Source organism: Amphiura filiformis, unplaced genomic scaffold (assembly GCF_039555335.1).
Source record: "Amphiura filiformis unplaced genomic scaffold, Afil_fr2py scaffold_22, whole genome shotgun sequence".
In the NCBI taxonomy this organism is placed as follows: domain Eukaryota; kingdom Metazoa; phylum Echinodermata; class Ophiuroidea; order Amphilepidida; family Amphiuridae; genus Amphiura; species Amphiura filiformis.
In genome coordinates this window covers 2,442,404-2,465,666 of record NW_027305486.1, presented here as the reverse complement: position 1 = coordinate 2,465,666, position 23,263 = coordinate 2,442,404, and the positions used below count along the sequence as shown (strand labels likewise).

Here is a 23,263-nt window from a genome sequence, read left to right as displayed (position 1 = left end):
ATATTTTGCTATTTTGGTTGAGTAATTTTGAAATAACAACCATTTTTGGGAATCTTGAGATTGTTTTGACGTGTTTTATGAGTTAGAGTTTGCCTGGCGCCCTCTAACTAAATTATCTAACTAAGTGTCAAAATAGGTTCTGCTATCTCCTCAACGAAATATGTCACCAACAGAGAGAACGCCTCACATTACCCAAGATATGGATTTATCTCAAAATGTCAAAATTTCAAGTTAGATCGTTTTACCAAATCAGGGCCGAAATGCACTGCATGTTACCACCATAATATCAATTATGTCCTGTTATCAAGCCTTATACATTAAGTAAAAGTGCCACAACTTCTTCGTTTTCGACTAAAATTCTTCTTTTAGTCAAAATTAGGATATTAGTGAACTAGGATATCATTAGTGTGCCAGATGAAATATGAGATTAATGGGAATATTAATTTTTGTTTAAGAAAAACAAAAACAGCAACAACAACAACAAAATAACTGACGTTATAACTCAAAACGCAAATCCGTGCATAGCCAATTCCGGATTTAAGCCGACGCAGTGGTCGTTGAACTGATACATCTTTTGATACTGTGTTTTACCTTTCTAATACCTAATCAACCCAATAACAATACTGTATCTGACCTGCAGCATAAAATATCCTTATAAGTAGAATTAAACAACTTCAAGTAATGTGAAGAGATATTACTTTAGGGCTTTCAGGTGGCCTAAAGGTGCAGTAAAGTTTTAATAGCTTCTTAGAAATCAGACAAGTCGAAGAGTCAGTTTTAATCAATGTCTACTTGAGGGACATTCGCATTGTATTATTGTATTTGCCATGAGAATATCGTGCTTTTTTATCAAATATACGGGTCAATGTCCATAGAATCGTTGATTTTGAAGAGTACTTGGGGTAAATCTACTACATGTTACCACCATAGTATCAACCCTAATGTTAAAATGCGTAAAGTAAAAGTAAATGCCATAGCTTCTTCTTTTTTGACTACAATAATTACTCTTTTCAGACTCTTTTAGTCAAAAATGGACTTTGTTTGCCTTATTTGGCAATTCATTAAAAATAATACCCATATCAAGAATACAAAGGCCAGTTTTTGAACGAGCTCATTTTGAAAACTCCCAATATCACATGATTTTGAAACTCGCCATGTCGCGTGATGTTGGTGTAACCAATCGACAGTCTTTAATGGGGCAAAATTAACACCACACGGCGTTCAAGTTGGCGTACCGTATTCATCTAGTAAATTTAATGTCTAATTTACACTGGAAACATTTATCTCCAAATCTGATATATTATAATAATTTAAGTTAAAAACGTGTTATATATATATATTTCGATAAAGCAGCACTCGCAACAGATTTTCACTTTCCAAACTTAGTTATGAAAAACATCATCTAACCTGTCCTTACTGGATCAAACAGAATCATCGGGAACTATAACCACGGCGCATTATTTGGGTCTTATTCGTAAACAACGTATTGAATATGACATTTTAGACAAAGTGATATTAGCCCTATGGGGGCAGGTCCATTCTCTTCGCCACGTCCAGCCCTAGATGCTAAAGGTCATATTTATTGGTGATTATCAATCTTGTCCTAACTCATCACCATCATCATCATCATCATCATCATCATCATCATCATCATCATCATCATCATCATCATCATCATCATCATCATCATTATCACCTTATATTACATCATAACTACCCTCGCCGTTATCAATAGTCATGTTGACCTTAAAGAATAGATTTGCATAAAGAATAGATTCCTATTTAAATGTTAATTTCCCTTTTAAATATCAAGCCAAACTAATGAGGTAAAACGAAGAAAAGTGCTTTTCATCCCAGCGTCTATATGTGTATTAACTCGCCGATCGTATAACATGTATTATTGAGCGGAGCTTCAGGCAGCTGGGACGCATAGATAAGACGTAAGACATATATATATAGCGATATGCATACAGTTTATACGTCACTGATTCAATGAAACATGTAAACATGAGCTCACATGCACGAGACATGTTAGCCGTTATTACATCGGGGGAGTCGAAATAATACCAGAGATCTCCGGATTTAATATAAAACTGAAATTGTACTGTAATTAAAGAACTTCGGGCTTAATTCCTGGAATTAATCTAAACATTAGTTTTCATAAAATTTTATGCTAATGTGTTTTGTATATTATGTCTACACATGCGTATAAAGCATAATGCAGTTTAAAAGAACATGTGACAGTATGTATGAGAGAATTTTTTTAAATCACAGCCACTTTAAAAGTGTAACTTAAATATAAATATCAAATACATTTTACAGACTACTCCCAAGGCTCTGGATTATCTGTACTGAGATATTCCAAAACTGAATTATACCGGGTATCAAATACATATATTTTTAAAATAAATTTTGAACTTTAAGCAAACATTTGTAGTCGCTGAAGAAATCCGCAAAATTAGAAAACTCTGAAGATATTCGTAAAACGCTTATACACTAAAGTGATGTAATTGAAAGATAAGTTTAGACAGGAAACAAAATAATCTAAAACATGAGTCGAACATTTATTCAAGCCCCATATCTATATTATTTTGAAAGGTGATCCTCGTAAGATTTGTGGTCTTTAAACGCGAAGATTAAAAACTACGCCTTCGTCTGAAATCTATCATTTAATCGCTGATTTTATCTCTTGCTCTTAATTTTTCTATTTTTAAAAGATTTAAAGTGACATTTACAGAATTTTGTGCGAGCGGTTGACTTTATTCATTAGAATAACTTGATAATGTGCTGCATTCCTAATCTAACATGACTTATCATTCAAAAATGTGTTTATTCTAACAAATTGGAAGTTTTCTTGTAAATAGAAACGGCATTCAAACCTTTACTTTTAATTTATCACATGGCGAGAAGCTATAGGCTTCAAAATGTCTGTAACTAAAAACATATTTTTATCTTCTTTCACTCAAGGAACTCCTTTTAACGTATTATGTTTTCATTTTCAAAACTGTATTGCATAAACTATTACCGTAATCCACCTCACAATATAAAACAAATTTTATTTTGAAATGCAAAGTTAGAGAGAACCTTGCAACAGAAACATATACATAAGTAGGATTTCAAAGTTTCTAATCCTACATGGCGGCTCAATGATAAAGGTGTGTCATTGTGTCAAAGTATGTCCCAAGTAACAACACAGTGCCTGCTTTGCCGGCACTTTATTTTACTTTGGAATGAGTTAAAAATAAAAAAGGGCCGTATCTTCTGTGGGATTTATTTAAGAAATAAAGGGTGTCCGTCACTCATGAATACCCATACAATTTGCCTCATTCTCCAGGCCCTGCCCTCTATCCGGGGCTAATTTACTAGTTTAAGCTTGTTTGCTATAGTTTTTAGAGCAACATTGTGTACACAATATTGTCTTTGAGCAATATTGTCTTTGAGCAATACTGTCTTTGAGCCATATTGTCTTTGAGCCATATTGTCTTTGAGCGATGCCAACCAGCCACATACCTCAACGTCGCCTTTGGTCAACAGAGGGCGCTATTTATTGCCGTATTTTCAGTCTCATATAGACTGATTACGAGTATACCATGCATATAATTCATTTTCTCTTTTGGGGATAAAGGGTAGCCAGAAAAGGGTTGCTTGGTATGTCCTTGGTTCTTCCAAAGTGAGTTTACTGTGCTGCTTTGCCCTCTACCTGGTTGCCTCATTTGCGAATACAGGTTACAGCACTGGTCCTCATTGCATCAATTGCATTTCGTACCCTCCTTATGCGCCGTATACTTGCGAATACAGCAGTAATACGGTTGCGAAGATGTTGGAGGCTAGCTGGTGATCCTCTCGCTCATAGTAAATGCGTTCAAAAGCTTTAATCTTTGATGTAGCCAAACCTCATCCGTGGACAGAGTGCAAAACGGGTACGTTTCTTAACGAGGGCATATCCTCAAAAATTGGGAGCCGATTCAAATAATTATTTAGGTTTATTAAAGCTAACAAGTTAAGGTTTTTTTACATAGTAAAATACATTTGATCAACTTTTCAAAAATAGGAGAAAAAGAGGGCGCAATGAGGGTTCTGTTTTTATTGGGACACCCTGTAGTAAGTTCGGGATTATATAATTTGATTCTTCCGGTCACTACAAGAGGCTTGTTTATTTGTCATTGATACTGTAATATGATCGCACCCACCTGTCACCATTTTTGTTGATATTTGTGCATCTCTGAGTTGGAGAATAACAGGTTTAGTTTCCACCTTCAACTTGTTTTGTAAGATAAGAATACCAAGAAACTCCAAATCGCTTTCAACTTCATCTCTGTATTAGACGAACAAAATAAGATAAAAATAAATCATTCTTTGGTTATATAAAAAGTGAAAACAGGAAAGGATTAACCATTGTAGAGGAATATATCTAGAGGCATAGGTGCAGCTGCAGATGTAATGATGACATGGGAATAAAATTAACAAAAGAAACTTAGGGATTTAAAGATTAGGTCCCCTTTATGCACATATCAAATGCAACCCCGGCCCCTGGGGACCCGGGGATGGTCCGGGACTTGACATCATGTGACCCGGGATTGACTCAAAATGTGTCCAGGGTGAGCTGGTGTTGGCGGGACTTGACGTCGGCCAAACCCCCGGGAAATTGGGGTGGGACTTTACCAGGGCGAGGGCCGGGATTATGTCGTAACTTACCCGGGGTTTTCCAACCAGTAAAATGGGCCGTGAACATGCCCGTGGGTTGCTAGTAAGGATGCCCGCATTTACGGGCCGGGGAATCCTATCACTTAGCCGTATTTGAGCCGTGGATGTATATTAATAATCCACATTAATGTTACTGTTCATATAAATCCATTCCAAAAACTAATCTTGGCTGTTGTTTCCAAATTTTGCAGTAGGCCATGTATCTGCTATTTAGCGGGGCTCTAAAGTTAGCACGTTTAACCAGACCACACTGGCTTCTTGACATGCATGTGCAAACGAGAGCCTGCTTTTTTATGTTATTTTTAAAAAGTTTTAACCACCCGCCGAGAGGAAAGTTTTAAATTATTAGGCCTACACTAAAAACAAAACTGACCGTGATAATAAAAGAATCCATGATACTTTTGTGACATCTGCGATCGACTGCTACATGGCCATAATACTTAATAGAGGACTATACTATAGGTAGTGTATACATGTCCTTTATAAATTCTCGAGCTGTATTTTTCTTCTTAAAAAAATTATTATAAGTGTATGATATAAAAATTGAATTCAATGTCTTGTGTTAATATACAGATTTTCAAAAAAATTTCCGAAAGTGTAAATTTCACTTCTGAATGTTAGACACACTCTTAACTTCAATAATTATAGTCCGAATCTGAAACATGGATCTAGTTTCCTTCTAACTAACCATACGTGTGTTCATAATCGGCATATGGATAAACTGTGCACGTTGAAGCCCGTGTATTGATACTTAAACAGTAAAGCAAGTAGGCCTTCACTTAATATATACTAGCTCTGCGCTAGTGACGAGAATCTGGGTAGCCTAATTTCATTTATCGTTTTTAGATGTTCCGCAACAAGGTGAGTAACTGACGTATTTGCAATGGAACACACATGTGGGCCTATATTTGAAGCGTGTGCATCCACCAGCATCATATCCAGAGCTCGGCAGTCCATTGAAGACATACCTGCCAAATTTTGAGCCCGCATGACCAGTGTGATGACAAGATTGCCGCGATATTAAAACCATATTAAGATCCAGGACTATATCCGATGCTCAGAGCCGGGAACTTGGGCCGAGGAATACCCGGGGTTTGCATCGGTTTGCATCGGATATTTGCCCCGGGGGGGCGGGGAGTGGTTGCGAGTTTTGCCCGGGTGGGTCCGGGATTGGCCAGGTGTTTACCCGGGACTTGAACTTTAAAACCCCAAATCCACGGCCCACGACCCGGCCATCCCCGGGTCCCCAGGGGCCGGGATTGCATTTGATATGTGCATTAATCAGTCTCATTCATTAAGTCCGGATGTTTGTCCTGTTTCCTACTATATTACGATGCCGAGTCTTTGGAAATCTTATGAAATGAGGTAATACCCGTGGTCATACCCTCCTTTTTCTTTATTATTGACCTGTGCACATTGTTATAAAAAACACCACCCACCCCATAAATGACTAGGATTGACTCTTCTTTTGGATTTGGATACAGCTTTAAAATGTTGGTCGTTGCCTTTGTAAACTAAAAAAGTTATCGAAGAGAGTCAAAGAATAAGGGGCATATGAGTCCTTGTTTGGCTCTTTCGAGGACAGATAATTTTGATTAATTAAAATTTAACATATTAAAGTTAAAACTTTTTAATCTTAGGAACCGAAAGTATAAGTTTCACATTACTTTTTTTTTTAGAAAGCCCATGTATCTTGAGGGTGGTAATTGTATTTAAAGTAAGGAAAACAATTTGGATCAAATACCTTGATATATCAAACACCTTCGGCAAGTCAATCGCATTATCAAGAGTTTTATATGCTAGAGCTAGCACACGGAAGCCTTCTTGGGTGTAGTAGTCTAGCACGTCGGCAAAATCATCCGGCACTGTGTTTGTAACAAAAAATATAGGAAAAATATTTGTTTGCTTAATTGCTCTATTCTCTGTAAGTTTCTAATAATGGCAGGGAGAACATCTAACTTACGATAGAAATATTCAATATAGTAAATTAGGATCGAATGTAGTGCGTTTGAATATTTTAGTCTAGTTTTGGATTTGTCACATGATCGCAATCGGTAGATTGATTTCTAATCTAAGGACTTTTAAGTAACATAGTGCATCGTAACATTCGAATTATGTATTTGCGATCTTTACAGTGACATACCATCATATCGTGTTTTATTACATACCATTTAAAAACTAAAACGATAACGCAACACGATCTGTCAGAATTAATCCTCCTTTCCGTAATTCTCTGCACAGTGGAACGATTATATATAATTGCGAAAATACGTAAGATAGATGGCGCTATGACAGGTAAAGTAACATCAGATTCAATTGTAGCAGGCTTGATATAACGCACTAATGTATATGGTCGAATCCAACCAAAAGTGTACACGGCATGTTCAGGGCCATAACTTAAAAGTATTAATCAATTGGCATTCGTTTTTGTATTGTGTTTATGCACCTTGATCATACGCTTCGCGCCATATATAATAAGACCCCCTTCTGTGAAAAACTTAGACACAGAAACATGCTATTTTTACCCATTTTTTCAAAATATTTCTTAAAGTATTTTTAAAAACATCTAAATCAGTTATGAAAAGAAGTCATTGGATTGAATCTAAATTGATTTCCTGAAAGGTGTGTATTCAAAGATTGCCTGTTCAATGTTTCACATATTTGTACATAATTATGAATTTTTGTGATAATTTTTGAGTGGTATTTTTTACATTACCTACGAATACAATTTTTCATAGCACTAGATATATCTTTAAAAAATGGAAATCACTAATAAATGCGCAATTGATACAAGCTTTGATATGTCCAATACTGAAATGCATTGCATTCGGACATCTTTATTATTGTGTTTAGCTGCCAGAAATTCTAAATGGCACAAAGGTAGGTTTGGTAAAAAATATGCATTACCTCCGAATACATGTTAAAAGCTGTGCCATTTCCACAAAGTGAGAGAATAGTAAACAATAGTTAAGCAATAGGTGCAGGGTAATACACTCTTTATTTCTACCAAGTTTCAATAACCTGCGTTTAAATATTTCTGAGATGTCAACAATAAAAGCAAGTATTCGTAGGTAAATGTCGGTAACCGAATGTTACCTACGAATACACTTTGACATCATGACAGTATTGTGAAACACTGCCATTCATGCCAATGCCCATATTGGTACATAACGAAGGCCTGTATGTTTGCTATCAAATCATATGTCAATGAAAGTTGTGAATTCTCATACATGCCCACCATGCAAAACTGAATACGGCTTAATTGGTGAAAAATATGTACTGAAATAGACGACGGTCTGGTCATTTGAAAGAAAAATCAGATTCAAAGAAGATTAGAAGGGGATAAATACTTGGATTTGTCAACTGTCATGTGTGCTTCATTTTATATGTTTACCGACCTTCTGGTTTCTGAGTAATTTGTGTCCAAATTGATTTATTCGAAGGTAACTTTTGACGTTTTCGCTAAGGTTACCTACGAATACCATGGAAAAAACGACTGTTCTCATTGACTCATGATCTAGACAACACATTGATGGACCCTGGTATAAAGCTAATTGTAGTTGCCCTCAAACGAAAGGCCACAAGACGTAACTGACTCCAAGATGGACTTTACAAGTCTGCAATAACGGTTTTAAGCGATTTGTGTGCAATTAAGCAAATTAAAGTCACTTTAGTGCCTTTCTTTCTTACTTCAATCCTCTTTCAACCGCTGTGAACCGGCATTATTAATACATGATAGGGTCTAAAGTATCAATAAACGCACATAAAGAAAATAATACATTCAAAGTGCTTTATAAAATGAAGTTTTGATTGCGATATCCACCAAAAGTCTAATTCTTACCTACAAATACTGAAATGTTACTTACGAATACAGCATAATACATGACATGTGTAATGAAGTGTCCCTACCAATGAAAATTAATTGTCAAAAACTTTAAGCGGTACTCCAGGACACTATTATTACCCATATACGGATTCATTCAACAATTATTTATTATGTAAAATTGCTGATTTACTACTTGTATATCAAAATGAAGTGGTCAAAATCTGGCTAAAAGCATCAAAAATTTTTGATCTAAGGTAAAAGCATTTATTCATTTGGACGTACCATCTGAAAGAGATCTAAAACTACCATTTTATTAATTCATTACCATAATAGCAAAATTTAAACCTATAAACTCAATACAGATGTTGTTAAATCGCTCATGTTACCTACGAATACCCGGGTTTCTTCACCTTTTCATTGTATAAAGCGTTAGGTGTATGCGTATAATTCCTAATATTCTTGAAAACATATATCATACTCGTTCTTATACAATGTGTAAATTGATTCATACTCATTTGATAAATAAAATACAGAAACTGACCTAAACTTCATTTTCAAAAATAAACTAGCATAAATTGACTAAGATCATATTGATCTCGTTATAAAAATAAAAATAAATATTTTCTGGTCGAGTTAGCATTTTCCTGACACCCTGTGGTCTACATTACACGAAAAAAGCGTTAATGGGAATATTCCATTTGTTTTAGGTTGATTAATATTGCGATAGTGAAAGCATCCTAGTGGTATTCGTAGGTAACATTGGGTTTTGATATCACATTTACTATCACACGTCCTGGATTTATTTTTCAAGATTAGTAATGGCACTTTTGGTTCCTATAAGGCCAATATGTCATCAATCAATGGGCAAAAGGAAAAATTGTGGAGACATTTTTATTTCGGAATTTTATTTTTGGCCCGTGGACACTTTTGGTTGGATTCGACCATATACTTATTATTATATAGTGCATATTTCGGTTACATGTCGATAGTACGATTGATCATCACAGTCCAGCTACCAAATAATTCAATGTAAACCTTAAAAGGGCATTTCGTGATCCACAGCATCATCCTCCACCTCTTGTCTCAAAAAAAAAAAGCCTCTGGCTACATAATGTTTGCGTACAGAACATTTCTTGCAGATTAATTCGTGAAATTTGAATTTCGTTCTGGTATACCAGAACGAAATTACAACACATTGTCTATGGAGCAGTGTAATACACATTATCATGCATAACTCGCAAACACAAAATCGGAATCAATTGAAATTTTGGGAATACGCTTTTTTCGTGGATATCTACTGAAAAATGTCATAAAATGAGGATGCTAGGATCACGAAATACTCCTTTACTCATTACCGTACCGTAATCCTAAACTTCACTCTAAACCTAACCTATAAATAAGTCCTAATCCAGACATAACCCTGATTATAATCCTAACTCTGCAAACCCTAGTCTAACCCAAACCATAACACTGACCACAAAGCTAACCCTAACCTAGTCCCTAACCCTTATCCGAACCTGAAATGCCCTCAATATTAACTTAACCCTTTTCTGACTAGTAACCATTGGAACTAATTTTATCATTTCAATTTAGTGCCATCCCATCGATATAATAATAGTGGTTGACATTATTTGTAATCATTTGTGATTTGTCAGTTTCTTATTGCTCTGTCGAGGAAATAAATGTGACGAAGATAAATTACGACTAATACGATTTATTCAAATTTCACAAACGGACATTTGTTTATTGCTTGTTTTATTGTTTGTTTATGATGGTTTCCTGATTGGTTGTTAATTTGGTTAACCTACCTGTTTCTGGTTTTGACAAGGACGCCACCATTTCCGGTGCACCTTTCACAAAAACTTCTATTGGTTCGTGATCTTTGTCTTCATTTTGATTGGTACGTGTCACTACACTCATGCGCTGAAGGTTACTTGAAAAGGGGAACTGTCGAATGATGCCGATTTCGTAATAGGTCTGAAACCAGAATGTAATTATTATCGGTTGATTTAGAACACTCATTATAGTTCTAAGTAAGATGTAAAAAGATATCTGAACGCCATGACTGCGGAAAATTACGACACCGGAAAATACACCCTTTCATATAACTCTAGACACAACAATACAGGCTTTTGCCACATTTTCACGATAGGCGATCAGGTACCTAACAAGCGCTACAAAGCGTGCCTCTTCACACCTAACAAAAGGCTTACTAGCGTTGAGATGGAAATACTTACTATTATTACCTCTTACTTAACAAAAAGAAACGAAACTTAATTTTAAAATTCTACCAAGTATCGACCGGGGTTCGAGCCAGCAACCTATGGATCCACAGTCGACACGCTTACCACTATGCTACGAGTCATCATGCCAGAAATCCGTCTATTTATCATACTTATTATTTACGGAATAAGCGCATACACACAATATACTAGTACTAGTATGTTAACAATGAATACGTATATAATCTACGATTAATAACTAACCCTAACCCTAACCCTAACCCTAAATAGGCTGATCATCGCTCGCTAGCTAGCTCTACTGCGCAGAAGCACGCTGCGTATATTTCATTGGGCAAAATAGGTACCTAATCGACGCTACGAAGCGAATCCCAAAACACCTGTTTGATCGCTACAAAGCGTGCTAAAGTGTAACAACGGGGTGAACAATAACAAGTTACTGTCAGTTTGGATTTGCATAATAAATAATCTAACAATGCCTCATGGTCCGTAACACAATACTTACATTGTCATCGTTCACATAGCTGTGTGGTGTTTTCACAATCGTAAGGACAGGTCTACTACTTGATTCGTCACTGGAATCCAGTTTTCGTGGTTCTTCAAAGATCTGAATTATATAATATACAAATAAATGTATATAAAAATATTTTGACGATATAAAGCAAGAATGCAAAGGTATTGAGCACAAATAGCAGAGTATGGCTACCAGAACGTAGTCTTTCAAGCTCGATGAGAGAGAAATACCGCGGAGTGATATATTTAAATAAATGATAAATTGGTAGCAAATAGCGCCATAACAGTAATGACAATCGGTCCACCAGCAGTTCTTCATAATTATTTTGGTGACATTCTTAACCATTAATCATAGTGTGCAACGTTCGCATAGTGCCGAATAGCAAACAAAGATAAACTGTCCGCGTCCATATCCTTTTATACTATTCTGACTACAGAGGGCGACGTTTCAGATCTTTTTACAATATAAAACCGATTTGCATTGGTCCTTATTCTTGCTGGGCGAATCACATAAGGTACTTCAGGGTTAGATAGGGATACTTTGTAGCTGTATACGAGTCAACATTATGCGAACAATCACGACGACTTAATATGATAACAATAATTAACAAAACATTTCCGTCTTACCCATCCCGTAGCTTGAAACATCTTAAGATCAATTGGATCTCCAGCTAGTTCTTCTTCTATCATCGTCAAGGAATGACACGATGCCATACCTGATATAAGTCGACTGATTTGAATACTATTGATCCTATTCTGCAGTGGCGAAAATCTTTAAAAAACGACAGATTTTTAATATGCCAATCTGAATAATATATATGAACAAACCTTTCGAACAAGCGTTGATATGTACCATTTATGAGTGGTTTCTTGTATAATAACAAATATCATTAGATTTTCTTGCAAAACAAGAAACTTCAGATCCTAATATCTAGCAACTGCCACGCCATGTTATACTTAGAAGTAAACGCTCACATACCTTTTATGTAACACTTCTTGGACTCCCATTAGGTCCAGACCGTCTTCAGTTAAAGTTCCGGTCTAAAAGTAACAAGGCAATTTTGTTGACTTGGTAAAGACAGTGGGATGTTTGTAACACGTACTTAACACGCTGCAAAACAATTTTATCCCGATGATCCCATTGGGTAATGGTTTTCAATTTTATAGTAATCTATATTGATCTTTGGCTGCCTAGGAATACATGCAACTGGTATCTATCATTACTACACTGTATGACCCTAGTCGTACTAGGTCTCTCTTTGTAGATCAATATTCCAAAAACACAATTTGTCAAATGTCACCTTAGAGTTTTCAGTGGAATTTAAAGGAGGATTTCGTGATCCTAGCATCCTCTTTTTATGACATTTTTCAGTAGATATCCACGAAAAAGCTTATTTCCAAAATTTCAGTTGATTCCGATTTTGCGTTTGCGAGTTATGCATGATTATAAATGTGTATTACACTGCTCCATAGACAATGTGTTGTAATTTCGTTCTGGTATACCAGAACGAAATTCAAATTTCACGAATTAATCTGCAAGAAATGTTTTGTACGCAAACATTATGTAGCCAGAGGAATCCAGTGGTGTAAAAATCTCAACTTTTTTTGGGAAAAGTGGGGGGATGAGGCTGTGGATCACGAAATGCCCCTTTAACTATACATGTCTGCATAGCACTTGACGACTAATTAAAACCATAATGTGTGATTTGCTCCACAGCGACACCCTCAACGTTTTGTAATAATTGTAACTAATTGTAATGCCAGTGGTATACTAAAATGCAATGTGAAAGACTCTCTCGTTTTATTCAGAGTTCACCGTTCGAGTGATGGCTAAACAACAACAACAACAACAACAAAACTGCATATTTATATAGCGCCTTACGAAACACCTCAAGGCGCTTTACAGAGAATATACTAAAATACTTAACTTACAACTTAAAGGCCCTTTCAGTGATTTCACAGGAACATTAAAAAAAATGGAAATTTGTCAGAGTTGCTTAGAACTAAAGAATAAGTCTACAGAATTTCATTAAACCACTTTTCCCTGAATACATCGACAAATTAGTCAAAAACAGAAGTTTTAGAAAGGTTTTCTACTTCAACTCAGATCGACTCGAGAAAATCGAGATTTTCGTACAGTGCGCCACCAATCGACTGGAAAAACTTCCTAGTCCAGTGTTTCTAACACGGGGAAGTAGAGTCTAAATTGATTTAAAACAGACGCTTAATTTTTGTAGTAGAAAACAAAATAAGCAATTAAAGGTCACCGAGGCAAACTAACGGTCAATTCAAATATGAAAAACAGTTAAAATTGTGTATTTTGTTTAAAATAGTAGCTACTGATGTAATAAGTAGTAGAAACAATACGCAACGCGTGTTGGTACGTGGAGAGTGAGCTTCTTTCGATCTCGAGTCGGACTTTTTGTACTGTCAGTATCAAAAGTCCAGAATCATGCAAATGCTTTATTTTGTCTAAAATACACGGCTTTCGACCGAACCACTAGCAGGCTATGTTAGCACATCTATGCCAATTACAAAGGTACCAAAATCTGAATTTTGATGATTTTTACGATCGTCCGGATGAGCAAATCACTGAATGGGCCTTTAATACAACTTAAATTATACAACTATATTACAAGACGTGATTAAAATACTAAACACATCGCGTGCATGTGTATCGGTGAGTCATTGAAGATGTGAGGTATAAACTGTGCGCATATCGCTATTCGTCAAACGTCTTTGTTTTACCTCTTTTGTTTGGCTTCAAATTTAAAAGGGGGTAATGTGATCAGTGAAGACTGACATTTAAATATGAATCTATTCTTTATGAAAATCACATATTATCGCAAGGTCTCATGATGGTCACCCCAGGGGCAATAATAGACATCTTATTATTATTAGAGCCAAAGCTGTACTCTCATAAATGGAAAGATTGGGGTGAGGGAAAAGTCCAAATTAAGATTGAGAAATCTTAAAGATTGAAAATTTTAACTAAATTCCATTGCATGTTCAATCTAATTTTAGACTTTTCCCTCAACACAATCTTTAAGATTGATTTTTCAATCTTTGGTTTTAAGAGAGTAAAGAAGAATTTTGTAGATTTTTTAAAGGGATCCTTGAAAATACGTTTATGTAGCCTACCTTATCAAAACATACAACATCCATCATTCCACAGAGGTTAATCCTGGTTGGACTAATACAGAACACCCCTTGCCGTTTCAGCCTCAATTGGGCATACACCATGCCAATTGTTAGCGATGCTGGTAGAGCTGGTGGTACAGCAATGGTGATGATATCAAGAGCACGGATGATAATGACATCTATTGGCGACTGAGAATGATCAAGAAAAACAAGGAAATGTACATTTTGAACGACTAACGCGTTTATCACACCCACCAAGCGTCAGTCAAATAATGGCTTCAAATTACAGCGTGAATCGATGGTTTGCTTTATTAAAAACTCGTGACTGGGGTGTGTCCTTCATATTAAGTATTAGCCCATCGCACAGTGTCATCATCCCTAGATCTTCGTGTCAGAAATTGCCATGATAGTAGGGCGAATCCACTAGTTCTTCAACAGCCACGCGTGGGGATTTTGTTCGAGAAAGGCCTATAGAATCATGCTAAGCACACCACCGGTTACGATAAAAAATATACGTTTCTTCCCCATTACGTTTTTTGTCAGATTTTGTTTTCAAGACGCAGGCACAGTGACGCTTATCATATCCTTTCAACACGTATATTCAACTGCAAGTCTTACAAAGGTTTTGTACAAATACCAAAAATAACGGGACATTTTCAAGGCTTTGAGAATATAATCATATCATAAGAATCTACACCTTCAGATCACCACATGCAGTCAATTTTCATTAAAAATATGAATCAAATCAATTCATCTCGAATGTGATCTTATTGTCCCGGAGTTTACTATTCTATATAGACTCGAACTTCAACAATACAGTGACAATAGGTTTAGCCTGAATATTTTGAAAGAAAACTCATAGCTGAATTGATTACATCGCGGAGCTATTAGCGATTGGTTTTAATAGCCAATGATTTGGTTTTTACCCAATCGCTCACCGAGCGCGGAGTATAAGTATAAGCTTATTTTGTAATAGAAGCTACTCTCAGTAGCCGACGGGCAGTTTTATAAAGACACGTGCTTTCATGCCTGTACAAAATAATTCTTTACCTGGCGTGGACGATGTGCATCGTTAACCTTCCTTTGAGCGCGGAGTATAAGTATAAGCTTAAGTATAGCTACTCTCAGCAACCGACGGCAGTTTTATAAAGACATGTGCCTGTACAAAATGTGCATCGTTAACCTTCATTTGCTCGTCCTACTGCTATGTGAACTGCTAGGACCCAGTGACCATGGAGCTGTTACTAGGTTTAAGCGGTATTTAAAAGCCCCATGTTAGGGTTACATATGCTTCGTCCACAATGCTCACAATGTTGCGTCCAAACTTACCCCAGCTTTTACCATGATTATAATTGTGTAGAGAAAGCCAATTCCAGCTGTAAGAAAAGTATATCAATATAAAATATTATATATTATTATTATTAGTGTTATTATTGTTAGTGTTAGTGTTGTTGTTGTTTATTATTATTATTATTATTATTATTATTATTATTATTATTAGTCTGAGGGCTTACATATCACATTTATTTCAAATATCGGAACTATCGGAACAAGTATAATTTATGTACCCATAATAGACAGCATTATGACAAATCGTATAGCGTCTCTGTGAAGTTTAATTTCCGTTGGTCTCGGATATAGAATAGATCGTACAAGACTTCCTTTCGTAGTTGAAAAACCTGTATAAATGAAAAATAAAATGACATAATATACGTCACTTGACATTAAGGGGTCGGTCACCCACATTAACACTTTCATTTTGGGGGCCTGTGACAACATCAGTCATATCAAGGCAAATTGCATTTTGAATACGAAATTTCAAAAAAGCTCTAAAAACACCTTAAATGTATTTGAAAAAACATTTTGAATAATGTCTGAATTTGTATCAAATAATTGAATTAAAATCAGTCACGACTGTTTTTGTCGCCTTTCTATGAAATCAACTAGTTCTGAATCACCTACCTGTCCTCACAACCACGGCTTTTACCATCCCAGTGCCTCTTGTCTGTATAATCCGTGTTCCACAGAACAAAGTGTTTCGTTTGTGGTCATCCGGAACATATATCCCAGGTGTTGCCTTATCAGAAGAATTTTTCGGAAGAGGGATTTTTGTAACTGGTACACTTTCACCTGTTCTTGAAAAAAAAATGATGGTAGTGGTGAGAATATTTTTGAATGATTTTTTTAAATATTACAAGCAGGTTTGATATAATTTGATATAACTTGACAGAATTTTAATTTTAAACAAAGGGGTTTTGTGAACTTGTGTAATCATGGGGGCAGATATTCACTAACATGTTCGTGAAGTGTTACCACTACACTGGTGGATTTTATAGATTGGCAACCCATCATATTTAACTGCTTCCTGCGATAGACAACGGGCAATGCAATGAGTTGATAAAAGTTATTATTTATCATGCAGGTACCTTGTCATTACAGGTACATTGATAACACATATAACGGTATACTGTAAAATCTCGTCTTCAAGCATATATATTGTTTTTGATGACAGCTATGCTTGTAGACGATGTTTTACGGTATGACATTTATGAGAGAAAATGTGGAAGGAGGGGTGCAATAACCCCTTCTTCTTAGTTTGTGTTACAAAAAGTAGCTCAGTAGGACGAGATTTAAAAGGCAACATTACCAGTTAACATGCTCTCATTCACGATACAGTTCCCTGACAACAGAACCGCATCACATGTCATGGAACATCCACGCGGAGGAATAATAATCACATCTCCTGGAACTACAAGGTCTTCTCCTAGTTCAATCTTCTCTGTATTGGAAGACGTGGACGTAAATTCAAGATTAATATAATATGTTAGATGATAGTATTTTATTTTAATTACTAGGTAAAGAGATCATTTAAAGTTAGTGACATAGTGGTATGTTACCTCCATTTCGTAGAACCTGCACAGTTGTATCCGAGTACACCATATCGCGAAGAGTGACACTTTGCTGTACGATAAATAAATTAATAGATTAATAAATTAATAAATTAATAAATTAATAAATTAATAAATTAATAAATTAATAAATTAATAAATTAATAAATTAATAAATTAATAATAAATTAATAAATTAAATAAATAAAAGAAAAATGTCAGAAGGTGTGTTGGGTGTTTTTCTTCCAAATAATTTGGAGCCAAGTCATGGTCAGGATTTGGTCGGCCATTACTGGGTCCCCGCAACACCCAACTGGTGTTGTGACTGCCCAATTGGGTGGATTAAAGCCGCTTAAAATTTGATGTTAGATTATTTTGTGTTGTAAACTGTCATCATTCTTTTGTTTACATGTAACACGGGTGATAGAATACAGTTCAAAATACCCTCCAAGGCCGCATCATTTCACATTTTAGGTAAGATGGAGCCGACGGGGATCCAGCTATGGCTGCTATTGAGGTGTAGGAATGCGTGAAATTGGATTCGTCTATATACATCCTTCAATAGATTGTCTCACCGTTCTAGTTGTATAAAGCGACACACCAATCGATATTCCGGACATTAGTATAATGCAAACGGCGTAATAGTAGTACTCGTCTGCAAACCAGACACTAACGCTGAACAATTGGAATATGTAAAACGGATTTAACACCTGATAAAAATGAAATAAAGTTGATTATTGTGTTAAAACAAAGCCACATTCAGCCATAGATGTCAAAGAAATGCTGGTTACTCGCACCTGTAAGATTAGTATCTTTGAAAAGAGCGGTATTGAATTCAATCTATGATTGCAGACATACACATGTGATGAGTGCAACCTGCTTGTAGTGCAGGGCGATCTATTCAAAAAATGTAGTCATGTATTCCTATGGTAGTTAACCCGATTATTACGTCATTTCGACAGCGAATAGCTGTCTCATTTGACATTAAACACATACACACTCAGGTATAACAAATACAATTTCTGAATTTTGCTTCAACTCCACTTTGTTTCATTTATCGTAAGCTTTTTAATTGGCAAGTATAATATAAATGTGTCATATATTTTCATCAAATGGTCATACCTCTTGTACAAGAAGCAATAAAATGGGTTTCACTCTGATGATTATTTGATTGAATCCAAATACAGCTTGTCTGTTGGGAAAGCAAACAAAAGAACAAAGAACCGACCAGTAAGATAAAATAAGAATTTATAGTATGTATGTATGTATTCAAAGGCTGTTCAAGGGTACACGTTTTGCTTTATTACTTCACCAATTATGTAGGCTGTTAGTATCTTAAAATGTCTCACAAATGCTTATAAGATTTATTCGACGTCATTATGTTTGTTTTTCTTTTGGGTAGATTCAAAATTCGGAAACTTTGCAGATTCTTGTCCTCAAACAAGTCTCAAACAAATGGTAGTCACAGCAAGTAGCCTTACGTACAAGCATTCTGTGGCATTATTTTGATCAATGTTGGGAGCTGGGTTTTTCTATACAGGCACTTGTATGTTGGCCCTGTCCTACATGCATTTCAATTGAGCTTTGCATTTTTCAACACTACGATTTTCTTAGTTTTTATTATATATCCGTCACTATTAAGCATTTCCTAACAAATTAAATGTTGTTATGAATTCGCTGGAATCACTGATAGTATCTTTAAATTCTGTATTATATTTGTGACCGTACACGACAAATCAGCCTTAAAGTCGGCCCCGGTCAATTTTGTTTAGAAAATATATATCATAAGCTTTAAAATGACATATCATTAACTTCAAACAATATCCAGAAGCGGGGTTATGGTGTGTTGAACTCTGCTCCTTCAACAAAATAGTACCTTTTTTGGTTCTATACATGTGTCTCTTTTTCCACATTGCTGGTAATAAATATCAAACAGTCATAATTGGCGGTCATTTCAAACCATCCCCAATATCCTCTCATTGTTAATTCTTGGTTATACATACCTAGACAAAATACAATGATTTGTAACCAACCATTTGAACAGGATTTAGCCAAAGCAAACAAAGACTAGAGTTATTTAAGGATTCTATATAAATAAGTAGAAGCTTATTATCCTCTTCAGCAATAGGATTATTGATTGGTTTAAACAGTGTTCAAATGAGATACTTGTCGCACCAAATTGAGGCACCTATGAATACAACCTTTACGCACATATTACACAGTAACTCAGAATACAATTTGCCGACTTTACGGCTCATTCATAGTGTACGGCCACATTTGTATATAGGCCTAAAGTCTGCGATTGCGATGTTCAACTCAATTGATTATCTACCACACTAACCTGTGTGCTGCTTGTTCGTCTGTCAAACCTTCATGGTGTTTGGTGTAAAATTCGGCACATGGCGTGTTACCATCCAATGCTCTGTAACGCAACATATACCATAATATTATTGACTTGGTTAGAGCTAGAGTTGTAGGACAATTTGAAGGTCCAGATTTAATGTACATATACAATTTATGCCAACTTGTTCTTAATCTGGACCATTTATCAGTGGTGTCATGATTTAAATAGCGGGAATGTATCTAATTTAATACTTACGCCCTGATTGGTTTTGTTCTTCATATCACGTTGTATCAATTGAGTTAAGAAAAAAATGAACAGCACAAACAAAACAAATTTCAATAAAATTATTGAATTGTTATATCTTACCTCAACTTGAAGAATCTCTTCTCTGATGGATCCCAGATGTAGTTTACTTTTTGATATCTAAAGTAGTTGATGGAGCTGTTTCTCACAACATCCTTTTTAATAATTCCCTTCATGCTTTCTCTGAGATGTTCTTGATTGAAGTCACTGGGTGTAGAAATATAAATAAACAGATTGCATAGCAACATAATCATATTCACTCTTTAATAGTAGGCCAGCTGCTTTTGGTACCAATTTGGACACCAGCGTGTTAACTTCTTGGTGAAGTAAAGTATACGGTTTATTTAGATTCGTTTACTGGCTCCGGATAGTTTTAGTGTTACACTCCTCACTAATGCTTGAGTTAAGAATTAATTTCAAAATTTCAAAAAGTATTTCAGATTGTCAATCTGGTAGCAAAAAAACACAATAATATACAGTTTGTTCGAGTTTGGTTGCGGAGTCATCATGGTTGTATATGCCACAAATAGTCTGCTTTATTAAAATCTTGTTCAGTCTACTAGGGGACCAGTTAGGATTCAAATTGTGTAAGAGGTCTATTTATTTTGCATTTGATCTTATTGATTATAGTTAATTTGATAGTACTTACTTGTACAATAACAGTCCGGCTATCTCCAAAGGCTGTATAAGGCTTACATGTTGCCGATTGTAGATGTCCTGTGAAAGTAAAAGATTACTTCTAGAGTATAACAATGTAAAAGATTGGTTTAAATCCCTTGATTGGATTTAATTGTCGACGTCACTGATACAACTTGATGTGATTGTCCTTTTTCGTATAGTCTTTTTCTTGTATATGGCTACCAAACATGTTGCAAGGGAGCACGGTGGCCTAGCGGAACGGGCACTGACTCATAATCGAAAGGTTGCGGGTTCGAGCCCGGCGACGCCATCGTGTTGTGCCCTTGAGTAAGGCACTTTATCTCGATTACTCCTCTCCACCCAGGTGTTTAAATGGGTACCGGCATTCTTAAATGCTGGGAAGGTAACAGACTCGCTGTAGAGGAGGTGTAGCGATCCCCCTATAGCAATATTACATGGAGGAGTCTGGCCCAATCGCCAATGAAAGAGAGATGGGCACTCCGATCACTGTTTATACAGGATCGACTCCTTTACCTTTTACTTTTACCAAACATGTAACATATAACAAATAAGTACTAATCGGTACGAAATGTTATTGTATGACTAAGTTGGAGACAGTTTTACTTCCATTATACTTAGCTCAAAAGAAATCGAATAGTTAGTACAAAACCATCTACTTGAAATAGCTGCCCTATTGACATTTGACAATTTCGGTATTCTATGTTGTACACAATACGACACATGGCAACTATTGTAGATAGGTTCTTGCAACATATATACCCTAGAAATATATTAACTTTATAGACCCCTTTACCTGAATCAACAAGGCATCCGCTTCTTCGATGGAACAAACTGTTCCTGTTGCTTTTAGTTTCCAGTCTTTGCGCCAGTAAAACACAAGTAGCAGAAACCCCAGCGTGAGGACGTAACACACGTAGCATATTGCAGTTTTCGTTGAATCCTTCTTGTACCCAGTGCATTCCTGTATGTGGTATGTTTATGGTGATAACAACAGCAGCAACAACAATGACGTCAACAACAACGATAATAATGAGAATCATGATACAGTATTAAAAATTCAAAACACTTTTTTAAAATTGTATCCGTGAGTGTTATATTAAAAGAGATATAATTTAGTATTTCAATAATCCAGTTATAAATAATACGATGCCAGGCATTATTCAAATTAAAAAAACTATGTAATTAAGGAGCTTAATTAGCTAAACTTGACCTGGAAATTGATTGGTTAGTTATAAAAGGTACATTTCTAAACAACAATTTATAATAAAATTACTATACTTACGAAAGGATCATCCTTGTCTTCAGCTATTGTGAATTTCTCACCAAGTTTCCTATCCATAATTACGTTCTTTTAGTAGACCTGGTTATGCCTATAGGCCCAATGCAAGATATAAAAAAAATGGAGAAAAGAACGAATTGTAAGGCCACCCGAGTTAGTGGTTTGATTTTAAATGATTGTGTTTTTGCATAAGTATTATATATAACACAGAACATCCGGGAAAATAGCGGATGCAACTTGCAAGTATAGAATCCACAACTTAAACATAACCCCTAACGCTTTTTGAAATATCGGAACAAAATATTTTACGAAACGTAAAAACGTAAAAATGTAAAAATATATGTATAGCCTTACTTGTTTTACTTATCTGGACCAATTGATAGCGTCCCACATCATTCATAATGATTAATTATACATAAAAAGAGGCCGTTCAGGGGTCTTTATAAGACAACGTTCCTTAACATAGACCTGACCTACTGTATTGTTTGAGAGTTTACTCCTGTGGGCTCAGATTTGTAAAAAAATAAGACTACACATAACGTTTTACATTTTGTATCTCTTTCAAAAAGTGTTAGGGGCTAGTTGTGGATCATATCAAAGTAGGCCTACGGAGTAGTATGTGAGTACTTTTTGGATCTCTTTCAAAAAGTGTTAGGGGCTAGTTGTGGATCATATCAAAGTAGGCCTACGGAGTAGTATGTGATTAATTCAAACACTCATTATTATAGCATTGCTGATAATACAGTGGTTGTATTATTATAATAGATTTTTTGGGAAAAGTTAAAGAACAATCATTGACCTAAGTAGGAGACTCAGTTAGCACGAGCATCATCATTTTTGTTAATAACTGCATGAAGAATGAATTGTAATCCAAGCAAGTTTACAGCGATAATATTGACAATAGATAATATAAAGTTATGTATTCTTTATTTCATTGCTTTTTCCAATGATAAACGTATCACTTAGTAAATAATAACGAAGCAATAGTCATTTCGTACCTGATGTCAAGTAATTCCCGATGTTATATTTCCTGAAACAACTTTTGACTTCAGAAATCGTCGTAAATTTAGTCAGCTTCCCTCCATTTTCTTATGATGTGTACTCCCACTGAATAAAGAGATATCAAAATCAAAGATAAATATAGTATTTGCTGAACTGATCAGTGCCTAAGTTCGTTAACTCATGACTGACCTTATCATTGACCTTTGGAACATAAACAGTCCAAACTCGTATATTATATCAATCAACCTGCAAGTACCAGTTTATCATTGCTTTTTAGATCATCCTCGTGGTACGCAATCATATTAACCCCGGGGGCACTTCAATATGAAATGGATATAGGTGTAGGGCTGCCACTTTCGCAGT

The 23,263-nt window shown here is 35.6% G+C and overlaps 1 protein-coding gene across 1 annotated transcript in view; it reads right to left on the bottom strand.

Moving 5' to 3' along the window:
• LOC140143535 (polyamine-transporting ATPase 13A3-like) overlaps nt 1–21,958 on the bottom strand; it is a 35,741-nt gene extending 13,783 nt beyond the window's left edge. The window contains exons 1-19 of the mRNA XM_072165366.1: nt 21,902–21,958; nt 21,413–21,580; nt 20,609–20,676; nt 20,023–20,166; nt 19,654–19,734; nt 18,435–18,504; nt 17,888–18,022; nt 17,322–17,385; nt 17,072–17,203; nt 16,387–16,554; nt 15,993–16,103; nt 15,754–15,800; nt 14,425–14,613; nt 12,263–12,324; nt 11,911–12,055; nt 11,276–11,377; nt 10,339–10,507; nt 6,449–6,569; nt 4,191–4,315 (exon numbers count right to left, since the gene is read on the bottom strand). Of these exons, the coding sequence (XP_072021467.1) occupies nt 4,191–4,315; nt 6,449–6,569; nt 10,339–10,507; nt 11,276–11,377; nt 11,911–12,055; nt 12,263–12,324; nt 14,425–14,613; nt 15,754–15,800; nt 15,993–16,103; nt 16,387–16,554; nt 17,072–17,203; nt 17,322–17,385; nt 17,888–18,022; nt 18,435–18,504; nt 19,654–19,734; nt 20,023–20,166; nt 20,609–20,676; nt 21,413–21,580; nt 21,902–21,958 (2,158 nt within the window). The remainder of the gene's footprint in view (nt 1–4,190; nt 4,316–6,448; nt 6,570–10,338; nt 10,508–11,275; nt 11,378–11,910; nt 12,056–12,262; nt 12,325–14,424; nt 14,614–15,753; nt 15,801–15,992; nt 16,104–16,386; nt 16,555–17,071; nt 17,204–17,321; nt 17,386–17,887; nt 18,023–18,434; nt 18,505–19,653; nt 19,735–20,022; nt 20,167–20,608; nt 20,677–21,412; nt 21,581–21,901) is intronic.
• Nucleotides 21,959–23,263: the final 1,305 nt, after the last annotated feature.